The 15,363-nt window shown below is 44.0% G+C and overlaps 6 protein-coding genes across 8 annotated transcripts; 4 read left to right on the top strand and 2 right to left on the bottom strand.

Annotated features, from left to right (window-relative positions):
• Positions 1–1,018: 1,018 nt before the first annotated feature.
• BDBG_04708 (mitochondrial exoribonuclease Cyt-4) lies at positions 1,019–4,814 on the bottom strand. Its single transcript, XM_031721800.1, has 3 exons — positions 4,541–4,814; positions 4,152–4,477; positions 1,019–4,102 (listed from the first exon to the last, which is right to left on the bottom strand). Exons 1-3 carry the CDS (start codon positions 4,754–4,756, stop codon positions 2,014–2,016), a joined length of 2,631 nt encoding a protein of 876 aa, XP_031578677.1. The 5' UTR covers positions 4,757–4,814; the 3' UTR covers positions 1,019–2,013.
• Positions 4,815–6,545: 1,731 nt separating this feature from the next.
• Positions 6,546–8,989, top strand: BDBG_04707 (uncharacterized protein). Its single transcript, XM_002624797.2, has 3 exons — positions 6,546–8,064; positions 8,153–8,475; positions 8,583–8,989. Exons 1-3 carry the CDS (start codon positions 7,900–7,902, stop codon positions 8,665–8,667), a joined length of 573 nt encoding a protein of 190 aa, XP_002624843.1. The 5' UTR covers positions 6,546–7,899; the 3' UTR covers positions 8,668–8,989.
• A 26-nt stretch (positions 8,990–9,015) lies between these two features.
• BDBG_17171 (uncharacterized protein) lies at positions 9,016–9,830 on the top strand (the record flags this gene model as incomplete). Its single annotated transcript, XM_031724953.1, has 1 exon — positions 9,016–9,830. The coding sequence occupies exon 1, from the start codon at positions 9,492–9,494 to the stop codon at positions 9,828–9,830; it is 339 nt and encodes a 112-aa protein (XP_031578676.1). The 5' UTR covers positions 9,016–9,491.
• Positions 9,831–10,252: 422 nt separating this feature from the next.
• On the bottom strand, positions 10,253–15,095 carry BDBG_04705 (geranylgeranyl pyrophosphate synthase). Of its 3 annotated transcripts, none has more exons than XM_031721799.1 (9): positions 14,044–15,095; positions 13,956–13,984; positions 13,646–13,893; positions 13,151–13,577; positions 12,920–13,012; positions 12,709–12,866; positions 12,471–12,637; positions 12,141–12,394; positions 10,253–12,021 (listed from the first exon to the last, which is right to left on the bottom strand). In XM_031721799.1, the coding sequence occupies exons 1-9, from the start codon at positions 14,357–14,359 to the stop codon at positions 11,707–11,709; spliced, it is 2,007 nt and encodes a 668-aa protein (XP_031578673.1). In that variant the 5' UTR covers positions 14,360–15,095; the 3' UTR covers positions 10,253–11,706. The 3 variants fall into 3 exon arrangements, with proteins under 3 accessions (XP_031578673.1, XP_031578671.1, XP_031578672.1); XM_031721798.1 differs by having other exon boundaries at positions 12,920–13,577; positions 14,044–14,164; positions 14,690–15,095; XM_031721797.1 differs by having other exon boundaries at positions 12,920–13,577.
• On the top strand, positions 10,318–10,885 carry BDBG_17170 (uncharacterized protein; the record flags this gene model as incomplete). The annotated part of the gene is made up of 3 exons (XM_031724952.1): positions 10,318–10,337; positions 10,401–10,569; positions 10,613–10,885. 3 exons carry the CDS (start codon positions 10,318–10,320, stop codon positions 10,883–10,885), a joined length of 462 nt encoding a protein of 153 aa, XP_031578675.1.
• Positions 10,902–11,111, top strand: BDBG_17169 (uncharacterized protein; the record flags this gene model as incomplete). The annotated part of the gene is made up of 1 exon (XM_031724951.1): positions 10,902–11,111. One exon carries the CDS (start codon positions 10,902–10,904, stop codon positions 11,109–11,111), a length of 210 nt encoding a protein of 69 aa, XP_031578674.1.
• Positions 15,096–15,363: the final 268 nt, after the last annotated feature.

Raw genomic sequence — 15,363 nt, 5'->3', positions numbered from 1 at the left:
GATTATTTCACATTAGTGAGTACTTAATCTTTTCACAGCATCTGCTACAAACTCTAGAGCAATTTTGTAATAATGATTACAGTAGTATCTTGACTAAGATGTTCTTAACTGAGATTATTATATAGACATGCTATCATTATTACACTAGATCATCAGAAATATAAAAGATAGTTTTTTCCTCTAAGTAGAATAGCTAGAAGAAGAAAGAGAAAAGGTTAGAAAAGATAAGCAGTTCTCAGAATACACAGGCATACTGAGAGTTACACATATAACATGTTCATACATGTATGAACATGTGGATAACGCGTGGGTTACATGTATGAATAACTTGTGATCGCGTATACGTGACATATATAAATACTTACTTTATTATTAAATTCAAGAATAATTTCAGTATTAAATTAATTTTAAATTGATTTTGAATTGATTCTGAATTAATTGTTAATTAATTATAGTAATAAAAATAAATTCAATCTATATATTTAAATAATTAACAATTGATTGAAAATCAATTAATAATCAATTCAGTGTAAATTATATAAATACTTACTTTACTATTAAATTCAAGAATAATTTCAGTATTAAATTGATTTTAAATTGATTTTAAATTGATTTTAAATTGATTTTAAATTGATTTTAAATTGATTTTGAATTGATTGTAGAATTGATGGTAAATAATTGAGTGGTTTCAAATTACAAGAAAAGATGTATTGAGCGAGGTCAGGTAGTGGCACGGGCCACATTTGCGAGGTCAGCTTACATAACGAGGTCAAGTGGCGTACTTAGCGAGGTCAAGTTTTCTGCTTCCTGTTGATCGGCCCTTCTACCAGCAGTGCGCTGGTGGTGACTGAGCTCTTTTGCCCCAGTAATAATATATGTTGGCCGGATGCCCTATATGAGGCCACGTGACCCACACACCTATTCATTAGAATGCTGCGCGGCTAGATTAGTGTACAATCAACCAACCTTCCACCTCCATCAATATTGTGGTTGGTCACGTGATCTAGGGAGATCGCCACAGCCAATAGCCGTCTTCGTCCTGTAACAAAAAAGTACAGTAAAAACAAAAGATGTAAAATGATATAGTATATATATAGTACAACTCTCCCAGGTTCTATCTATACAGAGTAAAATCGTACACTGTCTAATCTATGTATACAAAAAAAATCATCCATACATGGATGGCCAAAATCCCAAACTCCCATGGTTGGTTTTTAACACTTAAATACCGAACGGCCAAAAATCGAGCAACCATACCTTATTACACTCAAATTCTTAGCACCCGAAGTAATGTACATTACATTACATGCATGATTATAAATATTCCGACGTGGGTTCTTTCTAAGAAATGACGGGGACAGTCCAGCCCGGGCAATCCATTCAAACGTGTCCTGTATCTGTCCACATCCAAGCACTAATCGTAACGACCTGATGCCACCGTTTTCACCAGCCCCCCTTCAAAAACTCAGTTAATTGCTATTCCCCTCGACGCAAGCGCGCCGTTCTCCGGCCGTTTGACATGACGAGAAAACTTGACTGTAACTCGAAGAGTGTACATATCAATTGATACAAGTTCCACATCCACTAGATCGCCTATTTGCATGGGTGTAGCAGTCTTGTCAAGAGTGACAATACACTGCAGATCGAAAGGTTGCAGTCTGCCGAAGTATTCGTCCCAATCGGCTCCGAATTCGTACACTGCGTCAAAGTTCTCGCCCTGGATGATACACTGAAACGTCGGGGGTAGCTTTGCCGCGTTGAAATAGAAGGACCGGAAAAGGGCCTGGCAGATCCAGAAGTCACGTGAACGGTTTTGCGCTCGATCCTTTAGGCGATTTTGCCAATCAGCGCGTGAGATGTATTTTTCAATATCATGAGTTTTGAATGGGAGGTTGTCCGGGACAACTTGAGGTGGGGAGGAGGGCGATGGCTCATTTGCCTGGTGGCGAAGGATCGCTTCTATTTGCCAATGGGCAATGAGGTCGGTATATCGTCTAAGTGGGCTGGTGCATCTCACATATTGGTCGACCCCAAGTGAGACGTGTGGCGTTGGAGTTGGCGAAGCAAGGATCTTGGAAGTCCGAGATGGAACGAGTTGGGCACTTCAGCAGATAAGCTCTCTCTCGTGACCGGTGTGTATTCGGGGTGATACCACGTTCCAGTAAACACTACTGGGGCCTGCCGGTCTTTGAGCCATTGCCCAGCAACCTCTCCAGCCAGTACCATGACATGGTTGACAAGATCGTCCTTAGTTGATTCCAACATCTCAAATGGATCAGTCGATAAATTGCTGAAGTGAACCACTGGGTCTCCGGTGAAATGATATCCCGTTGTTCTGTCGACGGAATACATCGATTCTTGATTTTTTTCACCCGATATTCTCGGTTGGGATTTTTGTCGAGATAAAAATTCCAATGCACCCTTATCCACTCGTTTCGCACGGCGAGCAGCCATCAGTTTTTCCAAAGTATAGAAAGCCGATTTATGCTCGTCATGTATATCATTTTGGGCTTTTTCAGGGTACTGCTCTTTCAACTCGCCGTCAAAAGATAGAGTCAGAGAAGGAGCTGTCTCTCGATCAATACCAAATAGTTTTCGAACTTTATTTGGCGTCACGTAGATTATATTCTTGACATATCCGTTAGAAATGTTCGTTTCAAGTATATCCCCCGTCATGTTAATCTTCGCACTGAAAGTAAGAGCCGGGCGACCAGGGGCTAGACTGAAATATTTCTGGACGAGAGCTGGAGGCAGCATGGAGTAGACTCGCTCAGGGGAGTAGAAAGATCTCTTGAATTCGGCGGCTCGTTTAGCAACAATGTGATCTGGCGGAATAAATGCAGATGGATTGGCAACATGAACATGAACCCAGTACGTGTCCTCAGAGCCGGGAACGGGTTCGATCGAAAATCCATCATCGATTTCGGCTGCATGAACATCATCGACACAGAATACAGGAAGATCGCCCCAGTCCTTCCTTAGATCTTTCATCGTATCTAAAAGACCTTCTGGTCCAATATTTTCGCAGAACCGGTTGGATTCCTCCTCTATCTCGTCTGCGGTTCGGGAAATTCCATGACCAGGGAGCGCGAGCTGTTCGTAAAGGACGTGGAGATTTTCCCACGGAGTAAAGACACCCATTTCCTGCAAGAACAAATATCCTGTGGGCGGCGTTAAACGCAGGTCGCTATAAAGGCCAATCGCTCGGAGAATGGTAGAGCCCGATGATCTCAGAGTCCCGGCCGTCATTAGGCACGGAGGAAGCGTCCACATGCGGAAGTAATCAAGTATAATTTTGTCTGATTCAGAAAATGTTTCAATTTCGTCTTTACAACAAGAACTGCTCTCTCCATCATCAGTGGCCAACTTATTTTTCGCACTTGGGCTAACTAAAAACATCGTGGTTGGTGACCTAGACCGCCGGCTTTGTTGAATGATCCGCCGGGCCTTCCGGATGAACATCTCGATAGGATGTTTATCATTGTCAGGTATGGTCTCTCCTAAGGTTATCCTTTTTGCCCGACTCTGGTATTCCCGAGCCCAGCGAATGACTGCGGCAACCTTCTGGGCATCCTCTTTTGGTCGAATGGTGTACGATTCGGTAAACGGTCCGATCTTGTTGGCAGCTATGTAAAAGGATAGGCGGCCAATAGCTCTCTGAATAGCCCACCTCTCTGGGTTTGTCAATTTTGAAGGGTCAAGCCCGAGAGCCGTTTCTGCAATTTCATCTAGAGTCATTACGGGAGCGTCTCCATCAGCAACAAGCTTATGATATAATTCGTTCAAAGCGACGGCGTGCTTGCGGTGGAATTCTTCTGCTGCGGCAGTGAAGTCCATCATCAAATCAATGAGGTGGGCCCCGATCGGGCGTGGAACACCGCCTTCCTCCCCTAACTGGGCTAGAGGAGCTTTTTCGACTCTTCGAGATGGAAAGTAGGGCAAAAGTTTTTTCAACATATCCAATGTCGCTACTTTGCTAGCAATAAATTCCATTTTGGTAAGGCTTGTGGAGCGCCATTTGCCTCTCATTGTATAAAACTGGTGCTGCATTTCCAATGACCGCATGTATATGGCCAACTGACCGTCTGCAAAACTCGATTCCCTAGTTCGTGTGAGCACCATTCCTATGGAGAGCATGGTGAGAGACTTACGATTTCAGTACAACCATGTCTCCGGGTTGGAGAAACCGTGAGCCTGCATCCTCGTCAATAGAGTGGCGGTATTCATCCGTGTCGAATAAATCGATATTATCTTCCTGGTTCGCCAGTCCGTCCTTCAACATGTCCCCTTTAAGCGCGGTTCCAGTGTTGGAGTCCCCAGGTAACTGGATCGGGTCCATTTCATTAATCAAGGGCTGATTCATCTGTTGCCATTTGCGGAGGTAATCGTATATATCGCCATTTCCTTGTAATTCGGCTTGCGATAGCTCGGTTTTGAGCAATGATTCTCGGTCGGTGCTTGAAGCGGGGGAAGAAACCTGACAAGGAAAAGAAATTAGCAAAACTTTGCTTTCAGTAGAGATGAGTGACACGCCGCATACATATTTGGTGTAGTGAAAACCCCGATGATACGACCGGGGAGCATACGGTGGGTTATATGATCGTTCAGCGCCGGTATTTGAGGAGGAGCTTATCCATGTTGCGCTTGACCCAAGCGCTGGGTTGTGTAATGACCGAAGGTGAGCACAAGTCTGCAATCTTTGTCCATATCTAGTGGCAGATAGAGAAGTTCTCAACCGCACTGGAGATGGCAGCATCCTCAAAAAAGGCACCGAAAAGAGTGCCGTGCTGAACAACAAACCGGCAACATCTAGCGTAGTTATCTCGAAGACCGAAATCGACTTTTTTTTGGAGCCGCATAAACTTTACGGGCAAGGCTTGGCACGCGGCAACGCTAGCCGTAAATGTCAGGTCTGGCTTGGCATTGATCCTCATCCAACAACTCGCGTCCATTTGGATCCTCCATCTACTGACTTGCCAAAGCCTCTTACTCCCCTGTGTTAAGGGCTGGATGTTCACTGTTCGATCCCTCATCCCTCCATCCTCTACATGTGCTGCTGCAGCTGTCAGGATAGAAAGGAAAGGAAAACAATTGCATTTAGTTAAGTGATGGTACATCCTTCATTACGAATTTACGAGGGAGCATGGGATCTTACAATGTCCACTTGAAGATCCTTGATTGATCTATTCAGGGTTGGAGATGGCTACAATACTCAAGTGTCATACTACTAGGATTCTTGAAGCTAGGCCTAATCCCTTCTATCCTTTACTTGAATAGGACCTTGGTGATCAGATCAAGATACGCGACCCTCTTTATTTTGATGATGAACAAGGATAACCTTAACCCTTTTCTTCGTGTGGACAAGTACTATACCCATGAGACCTCTGTGCAAGATGTTATCTCTAAGCCACAGGGCAAACTAATACCATCTATAGATAATATTCATTGAATTCCTATTAAAGGGTCTGATGAAATGTGGGACTGTTTGACTAACTCTGGTTGAATATGTACCAGGGCTATCAATGCGACAGGCCAATTCAGAAAATATGAAATCAGTGATCAACTTTGAAAGCCAAGTGTGCAAGCAGGAGATTGTGCCCGCAGGTCTAGGCCCTGGAAATATCATGAGGATAGAGAAGCTGGAGTTGATCTCAAATGATCTGCCCAGACAAGATGATTCAAATGCTATTGAGCTGAACTTAATCCACAGTCAATACATTTCACCACTTCTACTACGTAGGGTGGAATAAAATCTAGGACGATGGAATTCAATGACCGGAATGATTGGGATTGGTAGCCTTGGGTTGAAGCTGAATTTGCTCATCCTACTGCAACAATCACTCCAGAAGTGTGGAGAGACCTAAGGTCGACAATTTGTCACTACCTTCTGCTCACTCTATGTTTCTTTCGTTCTGCTTTCTGGCCGTATCCAACGCTTCTCAGCACGTCTCGTGAGGTACGCAGAATATTTTTTATTTCATCTATATTTAGGGATGTGTCGTATTCTTTTCATCACTTAATTGGTCGCCGGATGGAGAACTGGCCAGTTGAATTGCAGAACCCAGGGCAGTATTGCCCTCAGTTTACTATACAGACCCGGCGATCTACACGCCTATACTATAGTTTAAACAGCGGACTTTTGCGCTTAGGTTCATACACCCATGGTGCCCATTTTAACCCGAAATTGGATTGCTGAGTTCACCTTGTAGGCTGAAATGCGTTGCTCTGCATGTTTGGGAAAATACAAAAGTACACCTGGGTCTAATTGTATTATGAACGGGAGCTCTCCATGCAATGGTCATTCAAACTAGCAATACATTTTACATACCTAATGGAGCCCCATAATAGGATAAAAGACTGAAATTGATAACCTAAAATCCCATGGATATGCTGGATTTTTAAATGCTGTTCACTTGCGATCGAACGTTCCTCTCCAGATGAAATGCTGCTCATCATGTGCAATGGATATGAAAGCGCAACTGACGAGCAAGGTTCATAGGAACCTTCATCACAAACGTAATCAGATTCAAGAGCTGTCTAAACTGTATACACCGCATTCTGTAAACTTAATTCTGATCATGAAATGTTTGAGAGCGCAAGTCCATTGTTTGTGGGTTCACATCACTGCACTCGTGGATTCAACGAATTGAAAGGTCCCATCCTAGGCTGTTTCGCAAATCCCAACAAACAACAAACAATAAGGACTTGAAAGAAAGAAAAGCTGAAACCTGAGGACCTCATCAAAAAGAAATGTTCCGGGTGGCTTCGGTTTCAGCCAAACTCGGCCGCGCCTTTTCAACGACTTCTAGCCATTTTCCGACGAAAGAAAGCATGGTGGTTGCTTTTGGATAGACCGGGGATTAACAATATCTCACCACCAAACCAAGAGAGCAGCGCGTATTGGAAACGTCGAAGAAAATATTTAGCAAGTTCCCGTGCTTCAGAACTTGCTACTCAGATGTGGTTGTTTGGCTGTTAATTTGTGGTCAGCGCAAGGATCCATTGGGAAAGGCTTTGCGTTACGCGCTGTGGTGCCTCTCTTGCTCTAAGCTTTGGGACTGCCTTCGAAGTTCCCAGCGCCTTGCGCGGCCCTATCTATTTTTAAGGGCTCGCCCGTCTCCAGCGACCAAAGTACAGGGATCGGCCCTTGGCCCTCAGGTCTTCAGGAGACTGATTGGCTGTGACGGCGCATCCTCAGAAGGGACCTCAAACATGTTTCCATACACTTTGATTGCTCAGAAGCTTTGGATCTCTTCGATATTGAGTTTCTTGACGATTGTTGAGTTGTTAGCGATGCGGTATGGAGCTCTAAGAACGGAAAAAAGAACTGTTCTAGACAATATGATCGGCGTCATGTTGTTCGCCAGGTGAACTCGACTCAGCGGGAGATTTGTATATAAAAGCAGATACGATTGCCATGTTCAAACTCGTTTTCTCTCGTTCATATCAATCAATCAGCAAACTGAAAAAAGTTGTCTGTTCCCTTTCTTTCTATTTCACGAGTTTCCTATTGCCTTCTGTTGCCTTTCGGGTTTCATTTCAAACTCCTTTTTTGCCTTCGTTCCTCAGCCTTTTTATTTTCTTTCTAAGAAGAAAAAAGAAGAAGTAATATTCTATTCCATTCCGATTTCCCTCTTTGTTTCTCAAATCCTTTCGCTATAGGCTCTGGAAAATCGTAGTTTCATCATCCGTTGCTACTATTCATATTCATATTTCATCGTTTCCCGGCGTCATCTCCCTCCTTACGACAACACGCCGTACCTTATATCCGGATACTTGTAGCTCTACACAACCGCGTTGGAGACGAATAGCTTCGACAGCTCTCGCGATCTTTATCTTTTCTAGATATTTTTTCTTGCAATATTCTGTTTAAACGTCGGCGCCCTTAACATAAGCAAGATGGGCTCTTCTCACGATGGCGCTCTTGGAATCACGTTCAAGGTTGTCCGCGTCCTTCAGGTGGTCTGCTTAGTCTCCATCATCGGTATGACAGCCAACTTCATTTCAGACATGGTTAAGGCCAGCATTACTCCACCTCAAGTGCTTGTCGGCACACTCAGCGTGGTAGGTGTTCGAAAACCCCACGGAGCCGCTTTGTCCAGAAAGAGAAGCATCCCCTTCATGCCAGCTACTGACATATGCGAAATTCCAGACATGCATTGCCACGCTGTACTGCGCAATTACCTTCATCCTCTATCTGGACGGGATCCTCCCTCTGCTCATCTCTGCCGGGATGGATACCCTTCATCTGATTGCGGTGATCGTGATCGCAGTGGTTGTAGGGAAGCCACTCTCCTATCTCAACTGCGAGTTGATAGGCAAGGTTACCGAGTCCTCCGGTTTCGCTTTCACCACGGCCCTGCTGAAAAATCTCGATAAGGATGGCGGTAAGCTAGGTTATGCCCAGTGGGCCGGGGCTTCGAAGGCATATTGCCTTGAGATGAAGTCCATCTGGGGGCTTAGCATAGCTCTTTGGTGAGTTTGCAGTTCCCTCAACCACCCCCACGGATGTGCAGCGGGGTGGACAATCTGGCATTCAAACTTTTGTTATATTTGCAGCCCAAATTGACTTCCCTCGCCAGCATCTTGTTTGCGTTGTCAGCGACATGCATGGTCTTCCTGTGGCGCCAGTCGCAGGAGCATGATCCCAAAGACATCGAGAAATGAAGCCTCTGGGGTTAATATGCGATTGCGTTAGACAAACGCGGCGTACATGATCAGGAGACCGATAAGGTGACTTTCAAAACTCGATGCATCTGTCTGCGGAGGAAGAGCAATTATTTTCATTTCTCTTTTGTTACGGCGGTAATTTTGAAGCGGGTTTTTCTTCTCCTTTTGGGATTTCCTTTGTTGGTAGGTGGAAATTTGCGTTTCTTGATGCTTGCATTGCTGGTCTCGTTTCTTCATGAGAAAGAGCAGTTGTTGAAGTACCTAAGTACAACGATGGATATAATGATGCAAGTTAGACAAATGAGGAGGGCTGTCTGTTGTTTTCTGTAAGTTAGTAACTGTGCCATGCTTACTCACTCTCTCTAGTGAGTGCACCACAGTGTATGGAAAACCACACTGTACAGAAAATATTTTCAATATCTTCATTCTTCATCTTCAAATAATCATCATTAATTATAATCATGTCTAAATCTTCTAATTATACTGAGAAGCAGTTGCAAAGAGCTGTTGACATGTATAAAAGCAATTCAAAATTAAAAATCATGTCTCTGTTGTGAGAATTCAAAGTCTTATATATCACCTTGTATGGGAGGATCAACAGGAAGAAATCAAGGACTATGAGGATTCCACTGAATTGAGCATTGAATGACAGCCAGGAAGAGACAATTAAGATATGGATTCATCAGTTGAATATTATTAATGAGGCCGCCCGCTACAGATATGAGCAGTATGATGACAGACAATTCCTTGCTAATCTGAAGAGTGTCTGACTGCAAGCATTCAAACCTGACACTGTGAGAGCTGGCTTTGCTGACCGCAGAATGTATCCAGTTAATCATGATATAATTCTCAATCAATTGAGACCTCTTATCATTGATGATGCTCTGGATCTCAACATATATGATGATGATGGTGATGTATGCAATCACTTTACCTCACTATCTGCAGATCAATTATCAACTGTCTCCTTGCAATTAACCTCTCCAGAGACAGTTGCAAAACTATGTCACCAAATCAATGCAGCAGTCAAGACCTTAGAAGATGTGAAGAATACTCTTACACCTGGTTTGACAAGGCAGTTGAACAAGATCTTCAAGAGTAGCATGATTCAGGTGGAATTGAACACATATCATAAGGATGAACTTGCAGATCATTATTAAGTAAATAGATATCAGGTTGTCAAATCCTCTCACAGGCAGGTGCAAGTAGATGGAGTTCTCACTATTAAGGATGCCAATCACAAGATCACAATCTGTAGAGCAGATAAGATAAAAAAGATGTTTAATAAGAATCTTTGATTGATTGAAATCAAATCTATAAAATCTACAGTCACTCAATCACAACAAGATAATTCTATAGAATCTCAATCTACAGTGGATTCTACACCTTCTAATGAGTATATAGATAATCTTTATGTTATAGATAGATGTGGTGATGATTATTAATTAATTTTTGAAGATCAATATATTCAAAATATTTTCTGTATGATGTGGTTTTCCATACACTGTGGTGCACTCACTAGAGAGAGTGAGTAAGCATGGCACAGTTAGTAACTAACTAGTAACTACAGTAACTTACAGTAGTTAGTTATTAACTACGGAGTACTCGTGCCGTTGCTTAACTACTCACATAACTAGTTACTCCAAAATGGATTCAAGAAGAACGCAGTAATAATCCGTGAATAGCAAACTTTTACACACCACCTTTCCCCACTCCCATAAGCTAAACAGATTCAGAGACAGTATCCAATTGTGGCAAAGGAACATCGATGTTATCAGTAACAGTCAAGCTGAACCTTCACCCTTTCTCAAGTTCTTTTACGGCGGCTGGCTTGAAACATACGACCCGTTTGGTGGCGAAGAGTACCGAAAGCAGATGGTGGTCGACGACAAGGCTGTTGTGATAGAAATGCTAGAATACTGCTACGGAGTATAACCAACAGGTGCACCTATTATTCGAGGACACCCACACCCTCATCCTCACATTGGATGTCACGGAGAGGGAGGAGCTTGATTTAACCCAGCAAACCCATGCTGCATTTCTCAGATCTACGCCACAGAGCTGCGTGTTCCCTGGCTGGCCAATTTACAAAGCGTCATCAGAAGATAAAGCGACCCAAGCGGCGAATTTGGAGACACCACAAACATTTATGTGCTTCCCACGCCTGCCGGAACTGCAAATCTCCGTCCTGCGCGAAGCTCTCACATGTCCTTGATCCTGTTCCGCTTACCATGGCACATGTCGCTGGGATTAACTTGGACATTTTGAAAGTGTGTAGACTCTTTTATGAAGAAGGATCCAAAATATTCTGGAATGAAAACACGTTCCTGCCGCCGAAACCTTTGACTTTAGTGGCTGAATTGGGATGGGTCACCCCAAGTAAACCACGGGTGGTCTCCACAGAGGAAGGCCAAATATGTCGAGTTGTCGTCCAGGTATAACCAACCCGTTGTGGATGTAGTGACAAATCTTGTTCGTGAGCGCAGAGTAGCGGTCGTAGCATCCGATGAATTTGATAGCACATCTGAAGCGCAAAGTCTCACTAGCCGAGTCCCAAGCCGCCAGGCAGGGCCATTGCAGCAGAGGTCCAATCGCAGGAACTTGAATGAGGGTTTTCGCTCGTTGGTGAAATCTTTTCAACGGCGGGCGTCGCGGATTTTTGTTACAAAATAAGCCTAGTACGGGGATGTTTTGAGTTTTGATAAAGAGACAGGATATGCAAACTAAACGGGCCACTTCCGCTGTGGATGCGCGGTGAATTGCGTTTTAATAACCAGGAACTTCCCTGGCACAATTGGTTCAAGAGTTTCGCGTTCATGTCTTTCCTTGAAAATGTCAGGTAGCTCTTGAAAATACCCCTGGTGAACATTGTATTTATTGTATTTCACTGTCGTTGTATACCCACCAGGCATTCCTCGCTTATCTTTCTTTGCCGCCCATCTCGCTGGGAATTTCTCTTCATATAGTCCCATATACAATTATGCCTCTTCGTCTAAGCTGCCCAACACCTGCTGGAAACTCACAAACCACATGGAATCATATTTTCCACGCATGGAGAATGTATCTCAATAATTTGTTCTCTCCCATCGTAGCCTCCAGCTCAGTCAAGGTTTCCAACATAGCGTCATATAACTGTAAAGCAACATGCTTCGTGAAATCTAAGCTCCCCGCAGCCTTCATCTCGGAAAGTATATACGATTTTAACTCGTCCGAAAGCTCGATACCCGGCTCGCGATGGAACATTAACCCCTTAATTCGGTCCTTCGCGACACTATTCTGAAGCGTGTGTATTAGAATTATCGATAGCTTCCCCTCTGAAAGGTCGTCACAGAAACCCTTCATGGCCATGTACTGCAGGTGGAAGTGGGCAAATCAAGTAATAATTAGCATTTGATTGTCTTGGGTGGGGGGTTGAAGAATAATGATCGAAGGAATGGGGACTTGAATGAGGGTAAAAGAACAGAACTTACCTCGCTAGACTCCAAATTCTGATAATCATTCCATATCTGATAGTATCTTCCCAGTAGATTAATGAAATGTGACAGCTTGGTGTCCGGGGCTGCTGGATTCTCCGACTCTGCAGACATTAACCTCATCACGAGCTGAAAGAAACTCCCCGACTTATTGTCGACCATGACAAAGTAATCACTGATGGGTGGACACAGCTTGTGAAATCTCCAGTGCAATTCCAGAGACTGGCCTAGACCCAAGGATTTCAATTCATCTGTGACAGTAAAGTTAACAATTTACCCAAAATTGTCTGAGTGTGGGAAGGCTTAAGAGGCTTCAATTCAACCTACCAATTAAGATATCTCTGCATGCATCCGCGAATTTCAATTGCGCCATTAGCTCGAATATTTTAACCCAAACGTAGGTTGCCGAGTTCATGGTCTGATTCGTGCCATACAAGATGTACGCTGCAGGCATTCCTCGCCGCGTCTGCGAGCCGTCTTGTACATCATCTACCCTAAATCGGTTGAAGAACATTTTCAGTCATGCGGTATCGGCTATGCGAATGAAGAACAGGGCCTTACACACATTAACAAGTTGTGATAGACCATCATGGCTGCGGTTTCAATGACCTTAACTGATTCCTCTCGCAGCCCAGGGATCCAAGCCCGTAAACCCTCTACGAGTCTAGACAAGTTTCCCTTGCTAGGAGAGGAAATAGTGTATTCAAACGGTGCCATGCACATCTGTCCAAGTTTTTATTAGGAGGTGCCTATAAAAGTGGGAACAGATGGCTCACCGTTTCCGATGGTGCCCTCCTAAAGGTTTGGAAGACATCAATCTCTGCTGTGACGGAAATTTGGGCTTTGTTTCCAGACAGTTTTGAGGCTGTCTTTGCGACGTTTGTAATGGAGCCGGAGAAATCATTCGTATCCATTAATTGATGACTATCCTGTGTAGTCCATTGCGCATTCGTGAGTGCACCGTTTTGGGGTGGGCGAGGTATGCAGTTCTTGGAACTGTAACTAACAGGTATATCTCCATCGTTTGCGCTCGTCGCCGGGTCTGTCTCAAAAGTCGCTTTCCAATAGGCCATCCCCCCTGCTGCCGCCATGATTAAGGCAGCATAAAATTGAAGTTCATCAGACCTTTGTACCGCTGACAACTGCCAAGTGTCATATTCATGCAACGCAGCATCTTCAAGCGCGCAAATCTCAGTCTTCAAAATCCTCACAGCATCATCCTCAGATCTACTATAAGTAGACATTAGGAATACAACCGTGTTGGAGATCCTATCCAAAGTGGCACCTTTACTGTCATTTCTGAACGCTTTCTGATAGTCGTAGAGGTCATTGAGCAAAGCAAGGGCCAAAATCCCTTTATCGACGAAGGAGGAAATTGAGTTCTGCTCTTCCTCCGAGATCCGTGCATACGATGCAACGAGAGAGATGATGAGCCTGAACAAAAGTAGAGAGGTACGCGTTAGCATATCCCTTAGAGCTGTTGAGGGGCTATTTGGCCATGCCTTTCTTCCCCATAGTCTCCTCGAAGCAACTTATACTCCTCGAAGTTCATCTCAACCGTGAGATCTGCAGTTCGCTTTGTTGTCACAATATTTTTGAAAAGCTTCGAGAAATGAGTGCAGGGATCGGTGATGCCAACTGTCCCCGTGAAGTCCTTAAAAGCATCAAACCACAGTTCATTAATTTTGAACTGGAAGTTTTGATTCTTCTGGTCCAGATTTTGCAGTAGGTCTGTCAACGCCGAGTTACGCTGTTCTTGCGTTAGTTAAGAACCTCCCTGTAATATCAACTCCTACGTCATGATGCACTCACAGATTGCTCATCGAGATTCTTAGCGGCATCTGCTCAGATACTATAAGCTCAAAAACGTTCATGAGATCATGAAAGCCGCTGGACATACCATGCCAACATAAACCAAATTGTGCAAATTTCGTCCACGGAGTAATTAACTCTGGTGGGCATTCTGGCAGTAGTAACGACATGAAGTTATCACCGCTATCGGTGAGATGTAAGGCGCGTAGCTGTGAATCTTCTTGATCAGCCTCCAGCGCCTCTGTCCATTCTCTCCAGGCATCGAGTGATGCGGCTTGAAACTGCCCGACGAATCTCGACACGCGGACAGGAAGTGTGCTATGAAAACAGGCCGGCGAAATTCTGCTAGGCTCAATCAAATTTGAGAACTTGAAATCATACACGACGCCCGGGAGTTTTGCCATTATTTCGCCCACAAGCACCTGTCTGCCTAAGGGAAACAATAATTTTGTGAAAGAGAAAACAGAGCACTAGAGGGGAGTATTATATCTCGACAGTTAAGTGACTCTTCTTTGATGCAGGACAAATCCTATTAATGTTAAGTGTTCGCATTATCGGTTGCTTTCATCTGTATGTGGCTTGCGTTTGTGCATTTGGAGTACGACATTCACACGGAGACTATATCTGGGTTTGGGGGTCCCCAGTAAGGGGAAGGAGAACACCAGGCATGCATCTCTCTGCCTTTGAACAATGTTCAAAGAATTTTCTGAGTAAACGAGTTGAGATATCCTTACGATTTCGGTCCATCGATTCGATCCTTTGACAAGAAGCATTGGTATGCCGATGAGCTTTGCGGTCATTTGGGGATTTGGCCAAAGGACTCTGCGTATTACTCCCCAAGTGGCCAAGTTCCGTAAACCAGTAAAAGAAGCGAGTTTCATTGGATTTGGCTCAAGCAGAAGACATTGAATGCGGGTACCTGGGGGCAAACAGTCGCATCCCTGTGGGATGGATGTATGCACTGTACATGTACAATGTACGGGTACTTCGGTCCTTTTCCCATGATGAAATTTGGGTACTATTGTTCCCTTTCTTCATATCAATAAAACGCAGCCAGTACAGTACAACGTACGTGAAGAAGTTAAGACGCATTGAAGTTCTTCAATGAACAAAGGGTCGATCCGTACAGAAACACCTGGGCAGGCACCAGGCCAAACAAAGTTTAGCGTTTTACTGTGCTCTTCGGGTTCTGACCAATCATTAAACACCTCACATAGTTGATGAGGCCCAGCCAAACCCTCTATATCTCTTTAGCAAGACTTATTATTCTTACCTTGGAGCCTAGAACAATCTTTAAAGACTGGTTAGAGGAAGTTATGACGAGTCCTTGTTATTGTTTGTTTCCCTTAAAATGGCGTTGGATTGCACAGTAAATGTATGTATATACAGTACAAACTAACTTCATGTG

The sequence above is a fragment of the Blastomyces gilchristii genome (assembly GCF_000003855.2).
Source record: "Blastomyces gilchristii SLH14081 genomic scaffold supercont1.9, whole genome shotgun sequence".
Lineage (NCBI taxonomy): Eukaryota > Fungi > Ascomycota > Eurotiomycetes > Onygenales > Ajellomycetaceae > Blastomyces > Blastomyces gilchristii.
Note: the sequence above shows the minus strand (reverse complement) of the source record. Positions and strands in the feature narration are given on the sequence as shown.